The sequence below is a fragment of the Micropterus salmoides genome, unplaced genomic scaffold (assembly GCF_014851395.1).
Source record: "Micropterus salmoides isolate LMB-PRFRI ecotype aquatic unplaced genomic scaffold, ASM1485139v1 Ms_hic_scaffold_21, whole genome shotgun sequence".
NCBI lineage: Eukaryota > Metazoa > Chordata > Actinopteri > Centrarchiformes > Centrarchidae > Micropterus > Micropterus salmoides.
This window is the reverse complement of record NW_024041262.1, coordinates 10661927-10677836: the sequence shown is the minus strand read 5'-3', so window position 1 is coordinate 10677836 and position 15910 is coordinate 10661927. Positions and strand designations below refer to the sequence as shown.

Genomic DNA, 15910 nt, shown 5'->3' with positions numbered 1-15910 from the left:
CTCCTCGGGTTTACTGAGGTGTCAGATAACTTTATTTAAACTCATGTACTGTATGTCTAAAAAAGGTTTTTTTATTGGTAGGCTAGTGATCATTTAACAGATCATGCCAAAGAGGTGACAGAAACAAAACATAGCAAACAGTAGATAGGAATAGGATTGTGTTGCTCTTGAACTGGATTTGTCCATTCCTAGAGGAAAATAAATGTTCATGCCCATAACCAATCTCTAATGATTCTCAAGTTAGGCAAGGTGTGATGTTTTTTCAGAAGATGAGGGCACACCTTTTTGTAAATTCCTGCCTGGTTTCTGCCTGTGGTGTTCAGTTGGGTCCCCGGTGGTTTTGTGTTATGACAGTCAAGCTCCCACCTACCTCTGTTAGTTGGACTATATGGTCCATTGTGGCCGAGATGCCATTTCCCGATCATGGCGGTGTAATATCCCGCCTTCTGTAGTAGCTGTGGCAAGGTGACTTCAGACAGTGGCAGACCGGCTACAGAGCCCACAGCAAAGTTATGAGTCACCCCGTTTCTTAGGCCATAGCGGCCTGTCAGGATAGCAGCACGGGATGGGGAACAGGTCGAGGCAGGAGAATGGAAGTCTGTCAATCTGGAAAAAGTTAGGACATTTCTTAGGAGAAATTACATTTGACCTTGTTGCCAAGTGGAAGTAAATGTCAGAGAGGGAGAGAGTATAGATCAGTCATACTCATGCGGTCATATAAGCCTAACATTTCACGTGCAGTGTTACTCCACCATGTCCAGACTGAAACACCGACCTTCCTCCAAACATAATCACAATTTCATTACCATTTAATGTTTTCACTAAAAATACAAGACCTGGGGCATTATGTGTAAAAGACTGCAAGGCTACATTCATTTTTATACTACATCCCACGTGTGCTTGAAAACCAGCGTACGTCACCTTTTTGTGCGTATGCAGCATTTATACATGAGGACCCTGGTTCCTATGATATCAAAGAGGTGAGGTAATAGAATTTAAATCAGTGTCAATGATGACATTGAATTTAGAGCTACATAACAGATGAATTAATATATTCTATACCTTAGTCCTTGCTCGGCCATTAGGTTGAGGTAAGGTGTGTTGTTACCCTTCTTTTCCGGCTGGTTAGCATCCACATCACCCCAGCCTATATCATCTGCCAATATGATGATAAAATTGGGCTTCTTACTGGGCTCATCAACTCTGGCTCCATGTTGGGACACCGTGTGGAGCAGCAGCCCACACATCAGCATCCCAGACAGAAGGAACAGGGTGAAACCCTCCGCCATTTTGAGTCTAAATCTGCAGTGGATTGCAAAGGTTTCAGGTTAGGCTGGCAAGCATTTAACCATGATCAGCATAGCAGCTATGGCCCAAGATGTGGGCCCAACACACAATGAATATAATTGTATACAATACAATGCAAAAGTCAAAGTTGCACAAAAGTTGTAGCCAAACAACTACATTATACCACACAAATTTAAAAAAATAGTAGATATCTTATTTTTGGACTTGCAGAACAATCATACACTAAAATAACTTGCCACATGTACTGTATGTTAACTTGACAAGTGTTCAATAGTCCTACAAACTTTGGTTTAGTTTATACTGAAACAGGGCAAATTGCTGATGATAATGTGTTCATACTTCTTGTTCAAAAGTACATTGTTTAGTACTGATACAAATCACAATGTTAGGTCTTTGAAAAAAGATTAACTGAAATACATCTCAAACAGTCCTAAAGTTATTATATAAATATATGTATGGTCCTACTGGACAGTGTGAAGTGTTTTATTGTTTTGACAAGTTATATCAGATACTGACAATATCAATTAAAAATAATCAGTACCATTGACTGATTTTCTCCTAATAACCTGGTTTCAGAGATAGTACGTGTTTCTGGTGGTTACTCATGATTGGTCCAAAGTTGTTTGCATCTACCAAATGCCTCTTTCTTCTTCATCACACCAGTATATCAAGCTAAACTTGTAGGCTACATCAAACTGTCACTATGCAACAGATCAAAATTGAGCACCAAGACACAAAGACAAATAAACAGGAAACACCTTAAATGAAATGGGTTTAGCTTATTATAAAACTTCAATTAATAGCTGAGTTCCAATTAGATGCTGCACTTTTTTACTGGCCGTGTGTGGCTACACATTTTGACAAATAAACCTAAATAAGTCTCAGTTAGATGCCAGGTCTGGTTTTCATAGAGGTAGCCTACTATGTATGTATAAACTTTAAATGCTCACTGGGTCGCACACTTGAGCTAGTTCTATGCAGCTTAGATTGTGCATACAAATATAAATGTTTAAACTTTACTCAATATGGACATGCCATCGTTAGATCGGATAGATTCTCCAAAATTCAATTGTTCAGTTAATTTTATGAAAACAATTAGCACCACAGTATAATTCACTTAGATTTATTAGCATGTTAAACAAGAGAAGTGGGGACAAAAGTGGTGATAAAGTTCAACTAAGTCTCCCTTCAAAACAGAGAGTCAACTGTGGCTTTAAATTTAACAACAGATGCCCAACCACTTCATCAAGTCTAAATACTTAGATAATATCAGCATTTATGGTTGAAGATGAAACAAAAACTTTCTAAAGAAAAATAAGTATTTTAAAGGTGCAATCAGAGAGTTTATGCAGGCGAAGGTCACATTAGAGATTAATATTGCAGTTTGTGTAACCAGTGGTCCATATGGTCCTTGTGGTCTGGACCAGTTGCTCTGTCCGTGGTCTTTGTGTTCTGGACCACAAGTAGACGAATGAATTATGAATGACGAATGAATGAATTAGAATCTGTTGTTCATTGTATTGTTGGGGTGTGATAGATAGATAGATATATAGATAAATAGATAAATAGATAGATAACACAGCCAGAGAAGGTGGATTAGGACTAGACCACTCCACATACCACTTAGGATGGTAACTTGTCCAGACCACTAGCTCCTGCGCTCCTAGTGGTCGTAACCAGTGATCCGTGTAAAAGCGACACTGAATTGGCTACAAACTCTACTGGAGGTATGGGGGGGAGAACTGGCTGTAACCAGATCTCTTTAAACCCCCCCCCCGTGCCTGTCAGAGAGGACGGGGTGTTCATGAATGCGAGCTAGTGTCAGACTACATGTTTGCGTGAATGAATGTGCGTGTCTCCACATGTGCGTGTGTTTGTGGATATATGCACGAGAATGTAAGTAAAGTTCAGTTCATTGACGCAGCGCGCTGAACACTAGCGGGATTCCAGGAGCAACAGTCAAGCGGGGGACGGACTGTTTACGCCTGAATATAGCTTCACACAGGTGAGACAGACTTCAATAGGCAACAAGTAATTTAATTATATACGAGCGCGTTTGCTTTAGGACAGTAATTGCATATATCTAGCACGTGTTGAAGTAAATAGGCTATACAAACAGGCAGACAGATACTTACACAGTTTGTTTGCAGTTAAAGCCTACATTGCCCACGGACCACGAGCCGCTGCTGGACTGTGCGTTGCGTCATCCGCATGAGGACGGACCATATGCCCCCGACTATTCAACATCACCACCCCTCTTAATTAAACAATACAGATAATGCACTGTCCTGTTTCAACCCAAATTAAATATTTAAAAATGTGTTTTAACAGGGCAAGACAACACAATCAAACACCACGTGTCTTGTGTGTGTAATAAATAATTTAATAATCATTAAAAACAAGGTGTAGAAGAGTTGGTCAGGCAGTGATTTCCAATTAAAAAGCTACTAACATAAAGAGAAGGGTGTCAAAGTGTTTTCTCCCTGCAATTTAACTTAAGGACATTTTTGCTGTTAGAAAAACAAAACAATGTGAGTAGCTATTAAGGAGCCAGTGAGGAACATTATGAATTCATTGTTAATAAGTCGTTCATGAATATCTCAGAATCAAGAACTCTATAGATGATAATGGTGAACTACTAGGGAATAGGCTGAGAAGTGCTATATTAATTAATTATTTTGTAATGATTAGTTCATAAATATCTGTAAATTGATATGCCTGTAGCCTACCGAGTACTTTTTCATGAGCCACTGAGAGGCACAAAATAAGTAGCCTAACGATTCACTTGATAGAAGCTAATTGAAATTTTACCTCCCTATTTTGCACAAATGTTTTTCCTTAAGTCAGTCAAAGTAAGGTATGCACATTTTAGGTATTTTTAAATTTTTATTATTATTAAAATTGCTGACCACACAAGTCACTAAAACTGCCATTTCTCTTTACAGGCCATGGCACGATGTGGAGCCAAGGGGACATGTTTCTTGGGGCCAAATGTGTACCCAGAGGCCCCTGATGGAGGCTGGGGATGGGTGGTGGCTGGAGCCTTTTTCTTGGTAGAGGTTTTCACCTATGGCACCATCAAGAGCTTCGGCATCTTCCTCCAGGACCTAATGGAGGAGTTTGGAGAGACCAACAGTCGGGTCTCCTGGATTGTTTCCATCTGCTTGTTTGTCATGACTTTCAGTGGTGAGTATAGTTCATTAGGTTAAGAAAAGTAAAGTTCAGACTATAGACTGAAATGACTATGAAATTGTGAGGATCACTGTACCATCTACACTAAACAAAAGTTTGTTCTCCATGGGTCCTCAGGTCCTCTCTCCTCTGCGATGACTAACCGCTTTGGGTTCCAACTTGTTGTTATGATTGGAGGATTACTTATTTCCTCAGGTACCATTGCCACCACCTTTACCAGCTCCATCAATCAAATGTACATCACCTATGGAGTAGTTGCAGGTATTGAATTGCTTTCTTCTTCCTTCTCCCTCTTTGAACATCACATTATTCTCTGAATAAGTTTTTTTATCAGCTTGTCTAGCTTTATTAGAGTTTAAAAACTTGCATCTTTTCCACCCTTCAGGTCTGGGCTTCTGTCTGACCTTCCTGCCCACTTTGACCATCCTTTCGCAGTACTTTAACCATCGGCGTGCTCTGGTGACAGCTGTGGCTTCCACTGGAGAGTCCCTGTCCATGTTTGCCCTGGCACCAGGTGAGTACAAGAGCTTCCACTGACGTTTTGTGCATACAGAATGTGTTTTTTAATATTTGTTCTGGAGTTTGTTACTCTTAAAGGCAAGGTGACTTGCATAACTTATTTAGTGACAGGAAAACTCAAGGAAAGATTACTAAATTTGGATTTCATTGGAAGATTTTATGCTCATTTCCAGCTCTATATTTTTATTCTGGGATTCAACTAAAGTAGCTTTGCATGATTCACAGCATAAACTCCTGATTTATCTTATACTGGCTGTGTGAGCATAGTGTTTGTGGACGCTGCTGCATGTATAAAGGCCTGCACTTTTCCTGGCAGAGTTGCTTGGGGCCTCACTGATTACAACTTATAATCAATGAATTTGGTAAAACTGGATCATATTTTATGGAGTTTGTATATGGACAGATAGCTTTGAAGTACCCACTAACATGTGCTACCATTAGCTAGTTAGCCATGCAGCTAGCAGCCCTATTAGCTTAAGTGACTCTGTCCGGACTGGGAGCTCGAGCTCCGGGGAGGGGGTGATGATGTTTACACATCTAGTCTGGGCAGAGTCGGCTAGCTAATGGAACCTCTAGCTGCATGGCTAGCAGAGCTAACTGAGAAGAAACTAACTTTCCTTCACAAGCTCTTTCTGTGAGACATAGAGAAAGGACAAAGCAGAAAGCACTTTGAGTAGAGCGGAGACAGACTGAGCGGCTGTGGGCGCTCGCACCCCTGTACTTAGTGGCATGAGCTTTTTTTTTGCTCACAGCGATAACTTTTACATACGTTTACCTCATTATTTAAAACTTTTAGACACGTTTAGAATAAATATCTGACATTGAAACATACATATAGCAGTATTACCAAAAGCATAATAGGTCCCATTTAAAGGATAAGCCTGTTAATATTCTTTATATTTTTTATTATCAACAATTACCAAGAAAAGACTAAAAGCAAAAATGTATTGATTCTACTAACAAGTATTCACAGTGTAGTCATCTAAAACCTATTAAAACACATCAACAGCCACACCGTTGCACTTGATCAACATTAACCTTTGTACCTTGTGCCTTGTTTCTTCCATAACATGTCCATGGGCACATTTTGTTTATTGTAGGTCAATCCCACATACACCATCTTGCTGCCGTAAATACTCACTAGAGTGTGGTTGAAAATAGTCCCCAACAAATACTTACTCCTGTTTACTCCTGCTGTGTGACCTCCACTGGCTACCCATGGCCTTCAGAATCAGATTCAAGTCACTAATGCTCGCATACAGAGTGACTACTGGGTCTGCACCTTCTACCTAAACTCTATAATACAAGTTTACGTTCCTTCTCGGCCAGTACGCTCCTCCAACGCCGCCTGGCTCTGCCATCCCTTCACACAAAGCAATCCCAGTCCCGGCTGTTCGCAACCCCACGATGGTGGAACGAGCTGCCACATGTCATCGGAGCAGGGGCGTCCCTCTCTAACTTCAAGAAGCTCTTGAAAACTCATCTCTTCCGAGAACACTTCCTCTTATAACACCTCTAACTCCTAACATCTAACATGCACTTCCTGTGCTCTTCTTCTTCTATCCCCTACAATTATCTTGTATTGATTGCACTTTTTTGCACTAGGTATTTACCCCATTGATGCAATATGTGTCATTAGCGCTTACTAGTATTTATTGCTGCGTTTATTAATATGTATTGTCAGTTGTAGATCTCGTGCTGTATTTTATGCTCTGTTAATGAATGTATTTTGTTCCTCAAATGTAAGTCGCTTTGGACAAAAGCGTCTGCCAAATGAGTAAATGTAATGTAATGTTGTGGAGTGCCTAGCTGTTCTAGGAAATTAATTTTTTTTACATCAAACTTTGTGACATCTTCTTAAAACCTACACCTTTAGTGGGAACCAGTGGGCTTGGGCTTGGGTCATGTCTTGTTTCTTTTATGTCCATTTTTATAGTCGTCTATATACAGTCAGATTTTGAACACCCCATACTTAATACCATGTATGCCACTCACTCACATAATACCTCCTCTTGCCCCTCAGCCTTTTCTGCATTGAGGGACCATATTGGCTGGAGACATACCATGGCAGTGATAGGAGCTTTACAAAGCACCATCATCATCTGTGGTGCTCTGCTTCGGCCAATCATTATCAAACCCAGAGAGACCCATGAGGCAGAGACTGACAGGTCGTACCCAAAGGAACTGGAAGCCCTCAGTACACAAGAGAATGTAGAGAGCACCAATTCAAAGGACTCTATGACCAAAAATACCTCACATGCACAAAGTAGTCTGGACAATGAGCGGACCATAAGCTCAGTGAGCACCGGAGACTCTGGTGTCCAGTCTCTCAAGGACACCGACAACAGCAGACCAGAGGAGTGGACTTTGCTGCACAAAGAAGCAAGGTTAGAGACAGAAGAGATATCCGTGGAGAGCAGTATGGCAAAGAATAGAGTGTGTGAAAAGAACAAAGATTCAGAGAAACAAGTGATAAAAGATGAGGAAAAGAAATTGGTTGATGAAAAGCTATCAGCAAAGAATTGTAAACTTCTAGATTTCTCCATTCTCAGAGAGTGCAGCTTCATTCTCTACTCTCTGTTTGGACTGTTTGCAACGCTCGGCTTCTTCGCCCCTCATCTCTACATCATTGAGCTGAGTGTGAGTCGAGGTGTGGAGCGGGACCGCGCCACGTACATGCTTTCCACCATGGCTGTGGCTGAAATTTTTGGCCGTTTCTTCATTGGGTGGATCCTGACAAGAAGGCTGTTCAGGAAGAAGAAGCTGCTTGTGCTTCTGGCATGTGTAATTATGATTACTGCGGATCTGGTGGGATTTACTTTGGTGACGGAGTTCTATGGCCTGGCTGTGTGCTGCGCTTGGTATGGGTTCTTTATGGGAACCCTAGCATGCACCCACATCCCCATGCTGGCTGAGGATGATGTGGTGGGCATAGAGAGGATGTCTTCAGCTGCTGGTGTTTATGTGTCCATACAGAGCTTTGCTGGGTTGGCTGGACCCCCACTTGGAGGTAAGTGTAATGTTGTAGTGAGAAGTTTACTATTAATACTGGCTATGATTTCACTTGATGATTTCACTAAAGCTGTATTGTCTTAAAGAGGTGGTATTATACTTTTTGGCTTTTTCCTTCTCCTTTATCGATTTATATACCTTTTTTGTGCATGTAATAGGTTTGCAAAGTGAAAAAGCCCAAAGTCCACCACAAAGGGAGTTCTCATCTCCCACAGAAAACACTGCTCTGAATTGCCTGAAAACAACTCGTTTGTAGTCCAGCCGTTTCCCTTTCATCCCTGTGACCTCAAAAACACCGATGGAAAAACGCTGAGCTGCAGCACGCAACTCTTCTCCCTTCCAAACACTAGCTACCCTCCAAGCAGTCAATGGACATAAAGTTGTTACTGTGATGTAGAGACAGAGCTCAGTTAGAACTTTATGGATGAAAGATACTTTTGTACAGATTAATGACTCACCACTCTGAAACTCTTGCTTCAGTCTATGTTGCCAAGCTGGTCGGCAACATAGACAGCTGAACCAAAGCCGTGTTTACCGGCTTCTCATTGGCCCGTCCTTCTCTGCTTCTGATTGGCTAGTTGTCCTTAACTAGGAACTGGCATGTGCAACTCCAACAAAGATCATTTAGAGACAAGATGTATCACTCCACAGCTAAAAATTAGCCTTCAACACAGGGTGAAAAGAGGAGCTGCAGCAATGTGCAGTATGAAATAAATATGGTGTTTTTTGAAAATGAAATCATGTAAACCTATGCTGGTACAACCCCTAAATAGGATTTTGAACCTGAAAATGAGCTTAATACCACCTTTTTAAGACACAATTATGATTTAGATACAATGTTCGATTGAGTGCAGTTACAATGTACAATGTACAATGTAATGTGCCCCTTTAATTCTCCTCTATCCCCAGGTGTGCTGGTGGATGTGACTCAGAACTACGGATCAGCCTTCTACTCCTGTGCAGCTGGCATGGCAGTTAGTGCCGTCTTCCTGGGTTTGGTAAAACCAGCTAAGAGAGGATTGCTCTGCAGGAAGAGGAACTCAAAATGCCCTGAAGATGTACATGAAAGGAAAGGTTACTCTGAGGAACACAGTGCAGTGCATAAACCAACCAACAGTACGGACAGTCCTGAGGGCTGCTCTGAAGTAGATGCCAGCTTGGTTCACGACCAGGCGGTGGCTGCAAGTGTCCCGGAGGTTATACGTTTTGCTTGAGCTGATAACATAGGATAAGGGTAAAAGGGTCAAGCCATATGAGAAAAAAAAGGAATCAAGTGTTGAAGTGACATGTATAGTGCCATTGTAGATTTGGGCTCTGAGAGCAAACTAGAACTTTTCGATCATAATATGTATGCAGCAATTGTGCCTTACATACTGTACCTTTAGTGTAAGTGCCGTTAAATTGAAAGAGTATGCTATTAAATTACAAGACTATATCAGAAGCTTTGAGTAAGCTTGTGATATAGTCTTGTCAATGGTGCAAGATATGGCTGTAAGCATGGACGTGTTCAAAGTGGACCATGAGTGTTAATGGAGGTTTTAGATATTTCAGAAGCAAGATGAAACACTGATACTTGATGAACTAATTACCTGCTGGTGATCAATACCATAATGATAGCCAGAAAAACTGTGACGCAAATGTAGCTGCAAGAACAAAAAAATTGCACAGATTCTGTAACACGTGTTATAGAAAATACATAAAGCTCAGGTGATAATGTATGTGATTAAACGTGTTTATTTTGAATCAACCTGTCGCCAAACTGACAATGCACTGTTAAGTGATATGAGATATCAGACTCAAAAAACTATTTTTGTAATGAAAAAGCATTCAATCACAATAAAGCAAAAGTGTGATTTGATCCTCTCAATTATGTGTAATGTTTTTTTAACAACCTTAAAGCAACTTATTCAACAGCTGCTGTATTTGTCACATAATTCACTGAAAACAGAACTCTGTACCCATGTTTACTTCATGTTAACAGAATATTGTACATTTTCACATTAAAATATATTTTCTGTACATATTGCATCTTTAATTTAGATGAAAAAATAAATAAATTAAACTAAAGTCATCATTTCATTCTGCCTGGAAACATACCCAAAATGTCTGTGTGAACTGCTCAACATGTTTAAATCAATACAACTCAATATATAGCTGATAGTCCAATTGTAAAGAGTCTCCCAGATACATTAGTATAGGTAGTCATTACCACACAGAAAAAATAGGAGTGGGCCATGTAGTCATTTTGGAATTGAGTTATAACCAAAATTAAGATTCTGTTTTGCAATCAAACAGCAGAAGAAATGTTAGTTTTGCATGGTAAACATGAATACATCAGAGCTGTTGCATTTATTTCCCAATATTATCTACATTTATGGGCAAATACTATAGTTCATCTTTTATCCAGTATGTCCAGGCACCTGCGGAGCCACAGCCTGGATGTGTGAAAGGCTTCAGTGGGTTTAGAAAAGTGGAGCACATGCTGACAGGCAGAGGCCCCCTCTGGTCTGGCTGTTTGACTCTGACCCTCCTTGATCCAGTGCAGTAAGGCCTGTTGAACACAGATAAACATTCTCTTAAAGTAGCATTTGGTAAACTGATCTCTTGATAAGAGTCGATCAAAATTAATTCTTAAGACTTTCTCTCTTACGTGGAAGAGCAGATTCTTCTGATGAGCTGCAATCTACCTTTATGTATTTCCAATTTTTGTAGATGACTCTTACATTACTGGCTTTCGATTGGTTTGACGAACATCTTGTAATTCAGAAGAACCAGAAGCTTCCTTGTAAACCACAGCACATGTCGCAACAAATGACTTTAGTGTAATGAAGTAAAAAAAAAGTGGATATACTTACTGGACCTGAAACATTAGTTAAAATTCAAACTGTCGTTGTGAAACAGTCAGATTCAGAGTGAAATATGTCTTTCAGTATCTACTAGCTCAGCACATGCAGGTTAAAATGTTTAAGAGTTTACTTTAAGGACCCCTGTGAACTCTGAACTCAGTTACTGAAGGTACAGTAACTGAGAACATTCTCGGTGTGGTGTATGGATGTTGCTAAAAAGAGAGTTGAAATAATAAGGATGACTTTGGCATGTGATACTTCAACTGAACACATTGACCCAGCCCAGCACCAAGTAAGTGAGAAACCAAATTGACTTGTTCTATTCCTATATGTAAATGTGCTATTTTCATTATAACACTGGAACCTGCCCTGTCCGATAAGTTACATCTACTGTACAAAGACTTAAATTTGCAAATGATAAATTTGGGATTATTAACAGAATCAGGGTTCTTCCTTGTTTTCTACCTTGTATCTTTCAGCTATTTTGAAGCCGATTGCGACCTGTAGCTTGCAAAGGCAGATGGATCAGAAATCCAGGGGCCAACTATCAGACTCCTCAAGGTGGTTGGGGCCCTGTATGACGCAGTTCAACCACTGGCAATGCATTATTTCAAACATATGGCCAATCTCATAGGTCATTGTCTGGAAAGAAATATTTAACTTCAGGGTTTTCTGACAAAAAAAACAGCAGTATTGAGTGTTTTATCAGCAGTACTGATAAAAGTAAAATTGGGGGCGACCTTTGGGAAGGCCATTCAAAGGTTCAATGACCAAAACTGAGTGAGTGGTGAAGTATGTAAGAAACCTTGCAGGATCGAAGCAGCAGAGTGCCCTTGATGGAGGGAATGTAATATCAAACACAGAGTAGTCCCCCTGCTTTGTCTGAAGCCCTTTCCTCAGCCTGTCAGCATAACTTCTGCTGTAGAAGTTGTCCTCATACCTGGCAAAGCTGAAAATGCCCATTCGTGCAAGAACAGTTGAGAAACAACAGCGAGGATGACATGTAAATCACTTTAGAACCACCTAGTGGCATCTCCACCACATTACATCATCAGACACTACCATTTATCTGCAATGTTTACTGATTCCCTCTTCTTTGATAGTGTGCTTGTCTTGGATATATCAGGGCAGATTTACAGTATATTGAGATGAAGTGGAGTATTATTATTTAGTGTAGCAGCATCCCTCTATGTCTCATCTATCAAAGTTATTTATATTTTCTTAATTAATGCTTTGTGGTAAAATCTCACCCTTGCAGAGAGAAGCCTGTCCAAAGACAAAGTTCCAGGAGTCTTTGGGTTAGAGGTCAATCATTGTGATTCCAACAATACAAAAAGCATCTTTTGGTTTCCTATTCCTCAGGAATCATTGCAGGTCACCTACATTTCAAGAGAAAACATTAATAACAAAGCAATATCACACACTGTCCAGATGGAGATCACTGCATTTCACCCCTCATGCTCTTGCATCTCAACATGGAAAGTGGCCAAAAGAGTCAATAGACATGGACTCCCTAACTTACCAGTGAGGATGTGAAGGTTGTGTGAGTTACTGTTAACCCTGAACGAGCATCCTGTTTCAGCTACAGTCACCGCCGGCAGAAACTTGACAGAAAGCTCGTAGAAGAAGTGTTTCAATATGAGATTCCACACTGCTGCATTGTCTGTCCGCAATAAAACAGCAGATAAGTTGACATCATGTATTTCTGTGCAATGTCTACCCACTCCCTCAGCTTTCAAAAGTAGATCAGGCCTTGGTTTCATACATTTAAATGTTAGAAGTCTGGTCCCTAAAATGGATATGATCAAGATCTGGGCAAATACGACAAATGCTGGTGTAATGGTTCTATCAGAAACTTGGCTTAAGAAATCTGTAACTGATGACTTAATTTTTATTGATGGTTACAAAGTCTATAGAACTGATCGGTTGGGTAAAGGAGGTGGGGTTGCCATGTATGTCAAATCCAAGCTCATTAGCTCTGTAACTCTGCCAATTACTAAAGCTAAACAGTTTGAGGTCTTTGCCGTCAAAGTAGGTGTATCAAAGGATTCTTACATCACTGTTGTTGGTTGCTATAGACCCCCATCTGCTGCAAAGGTTGCTTTCAAATCTATTTCAGATATTTTACATGAATTAAATGACTCTGAATTCATCCTTATGGGTGATCTAAATTGGGACTGGCTTTCAGGGACATCAGATTGTTTTAAAGAACTGTGTGATTCATTAAACCTAGTGCAACTCATTAATGCTCCAACAAGGCCAAATCCTAAAGCACAACATAAATCTGCCTTGCTTGATTTAATTATAACAAATACATCTCACAAATACACCTCAACTGGCATATTTTGCAATGATGTCAGCAATCATTGTGCAATTGCTTGTGTCAGGAATACAAAAATCCCCAAGGTAAATTTTCTAAAAGATATTTTAAAGGTTTTCAAGTGCAGGCTTTCCTGCATGATTTATATCATAGTGATCTTAACAGAGTAACTCTGATTCCGGATGTTGAATTGGCATGGGAATATTTTCACTAACTTTTTATGTGTATCTCTAATAAACATGTTCCGATTAAAAAGTTTAGATCAGTGGTAGGGAAAATCCCTGGTTCTCAAACAGTCTTTCAGAGCTAATTCATTTAAGAAATAAATCGTGGGCCCAACCTAGATTTTCTAACACCTCTGCTGATTGGACTACATTTAAACCCTAAGGAACAAGAGCACCTTAATGATAAGAAATTCCAAATCAGAGTTTTATCTGAAGACAGTTACAGAGAATCTAAATAACCCCTCAAAATTCTGGAAATTAATTCAATCTATGTCAGCTACACATGTTGCTTCAAGCCTCCCTGAACACATTCTGGTTGGCTCAGATGAAATAAAGGATAAAGCTGCTATGGTCAGTCAGTTAAACAAACACTTTATCTGTGTTGGGTCTGCATTTGACAGCTCAAATGTAAATGCACCTGTCATATTCTGTCACCACTGCAACTGATAGAAATCTGGATTTGTTTGATTTTAAAACTATTTCAGTTGCTCAAGGTTGTAAAGCTCTGAAGGGCACTGACCACAAAAAATCTGCAGGTCCCAAGAATCTGGATCCTTATCTCCGAAAGGTGGTGGCAGATGTTATTACTCATATTTTTAATTTGAGTCTTATGTCCAATTCAATACCCCAAATCTGGAAAGCTGCTTATGTTCTCCCCTTATTTAAAGAGCTAAACAACTACTGTCCAATCTCCAAACTCTCAATCCTGGCTAAGATCCTTGAATCCCAGGTACATTTACAGTTAAAACAGTTCGTACTTGATAATATTTTAAACAATTTTCAATCTGGTTTTAGAACTGGCCACAGTACCCTTACTGCTGCTATGGTGGTAATAAATTATCTTATTGGTGCCTTAAAAAGAAAACACCATTGCACTGCCTTATTTGTAGATCTATCCAAGGCGTTTGATTCTGTGAATCATGAATTGTTGCTGAACAAACTTAGGGATGCTGGTTTCTGTGCTAATGCTGTTAAATGGTTTAGAAACTATTTTGTAGATCGGACTCAGTGTGTCCATGCATAAGGCCACAAATCTGAGTTTCTTGAGATATCTAAAGGGGTCTCCCAGGGGTCTATTTTGGGACCTATTCTGTTCTTTGTTTTTATAAATGATTTAGGTAAGGATGTTCAAGCAAAAATACACTTCTATGCTGATGACACTGTCATTTATACTCATGCTCTTTCCATAGCACAGGCTGTGCAAGAGTTTCCGACTGCATTTCAGTCATTACAAACTGCTCTGCTCAATTTAAAATTGGTTTTAAATCCTCAGGAAACGAAGTTCATGGTCTTCTCAAAAGCTCGACTACAGTTGCTTGATGATCTTAGCATTTTTATATCTGATGGTAAATCCATTGAAAGGGTGCCCATGTATAAGTACTTTGGTATATGGATAGACGACAAACTTTTATTTAATGTAAATATTGCTAATCTAGTTAGGAAGCTCAAAGTGAAGATTGGCTTTTATTTTAGAAATAAATCTAGCTTTACTTTCAATGCCAAAAAAAAAAACTTGTGGAAGCTAATTTTCTGTCTGTGATTGATTATGGTGACATATTATATATGCACACAGCCTCCTCCATCTTACGGAGCCTTGATTCAGTGTATCATGCATCTCTACGCTTTATTACAAATGCAAAGTCCCTCACTCACCATTGCATTCTTTATGATCTGGTGTGTTGTACATCACTGACCACCCGCAGAAAACAGCACTGCTATATTTTTATAAATAAAGCCATGCTAGGTAAACTTTGACAGAACTGGGGAAAACTGCATTTTCATATTATGCACCCTGGGCATGGAATAATTTGCAAAAAGATCCCAAACATGTAAAGAAACATGTATATCAATTGATAAATTTAAGAGCATCATAAAGAATGTGGTGAAGGAGACGTGGTTGTTTTTCTTGAGAGGCCACTGTGTTTGAATAGAAGTGTTTTTGTGTTGTTTTTTGTTTGTTTTTGTGAATTTTGTCATGATTGTATGTAGCATTTTAATATGTTATGTTTATGTATGGCTGCTACCTTGTATGTAGCTTTTTAATATGTTGTCTTTATAAATGGCTGCAACCTTTTTTGATCTCAATGAGACTTCCTGGTAAAATAAAGGTAAAATAAAAATATAAAATAAGAGCTCATGGGTTATGCGTTATTAAAGTGGCATTGAGACATACCAAACATGCTTACAGTAAATGTCTCCTCATTTAAAAAAAATAGCATCTTATTGTGGCTGGCATTGGGGGTTTTGCATTTAGGGTCTCTGTAGAAGCTCTCAAAGTCTTGAGGCTCCTCAGGGTGAGCGGAGATCCAGTCTGAGTAAGAGTTCACTATGATGGTTTGGAAAAGGGAACCTGGCGGCCCTGGGTGGAATCCTTCCTCCAGAAGATGCCTTTCTTCTTTTGTGTATTTTCTGTAAAGTTTAGCCAAGTCCTGATGATGAGAGACCAACGCTGTCTGCAGCGTCTCCACAGAGTGCTGGATCGCCTTCAT

General features: G+C 39.7%; 3 protein-coding genes across 4 annotated transcripts in view; 1 reads left to right on the top strand and 2 right to left on the bottom strand.

Annotated features, from left to right (window-relative positions):
* The window catches only part of arsg (arylsulfatase G), a 13598-nt gene extending 9848 nt beyond the window's left edge, over positions 1-3750 (bottom strand). Inside the window, exons 1-3 of one of the 2 annotated variants that reach the window (XM_038736419.1) lie at positions 3444-3750; positions 1063-1302; positions 371-606 (exon numbers count right to left, since the gene is read on the bottom strand). In XM_038736419.1, coding sequence (XP_038592347.1) covers positions 371-606; positions 1063-1289 — 463 coding nt within the window. In that variant the 5' untranslated portion in view covers positions 1290-1302; positions 3444-3750. Of the gene's footprint in view, positions 1-370; positions 607-921; positions 966-1062; positions 1303-3443 lie in introns of those variants that run through there. The other variant, XM_038736420.1, reaches the window with a different exon arrangement.
* Positions 3085-9898, top strand: LOC119916421 (monocarboxylate transporter 7-like). The gene is made up of 6 exons (XM_038736418.1): positions 3085-3313; positions 4254-4494; positions 4618-4761; positions 4886-5014; positions 7043-8029; positions 8941-9898. The coding sequence occupies exons 2-6, from the start codon at positions 4257-4259 to the stop codon at positions 9243-9245; spliced, it is 1803 nt and encodes a 600-aa protein (XP_038592346.1). The 5' UTR covers positions 3085-3313; positions 4254-4256; the 3' UTR covers positions 9246-9898.
* LOC119916425 (archaemetzincin-2) lies at positions 9748-15910 on the bottom strand. The gene is given in 8 exon segments (XM_038736423.1): positions 9748-10582; positions 11343-11549; positions 11683-11732; positions 11735-11839; positions 12125-12256; positions 12400-12582; positions 15446-15456; positions 15639-15910. Coding segments are annotated over 8 exon segments (1119 nt in total). The 3' UTR covers positions 9748-10423.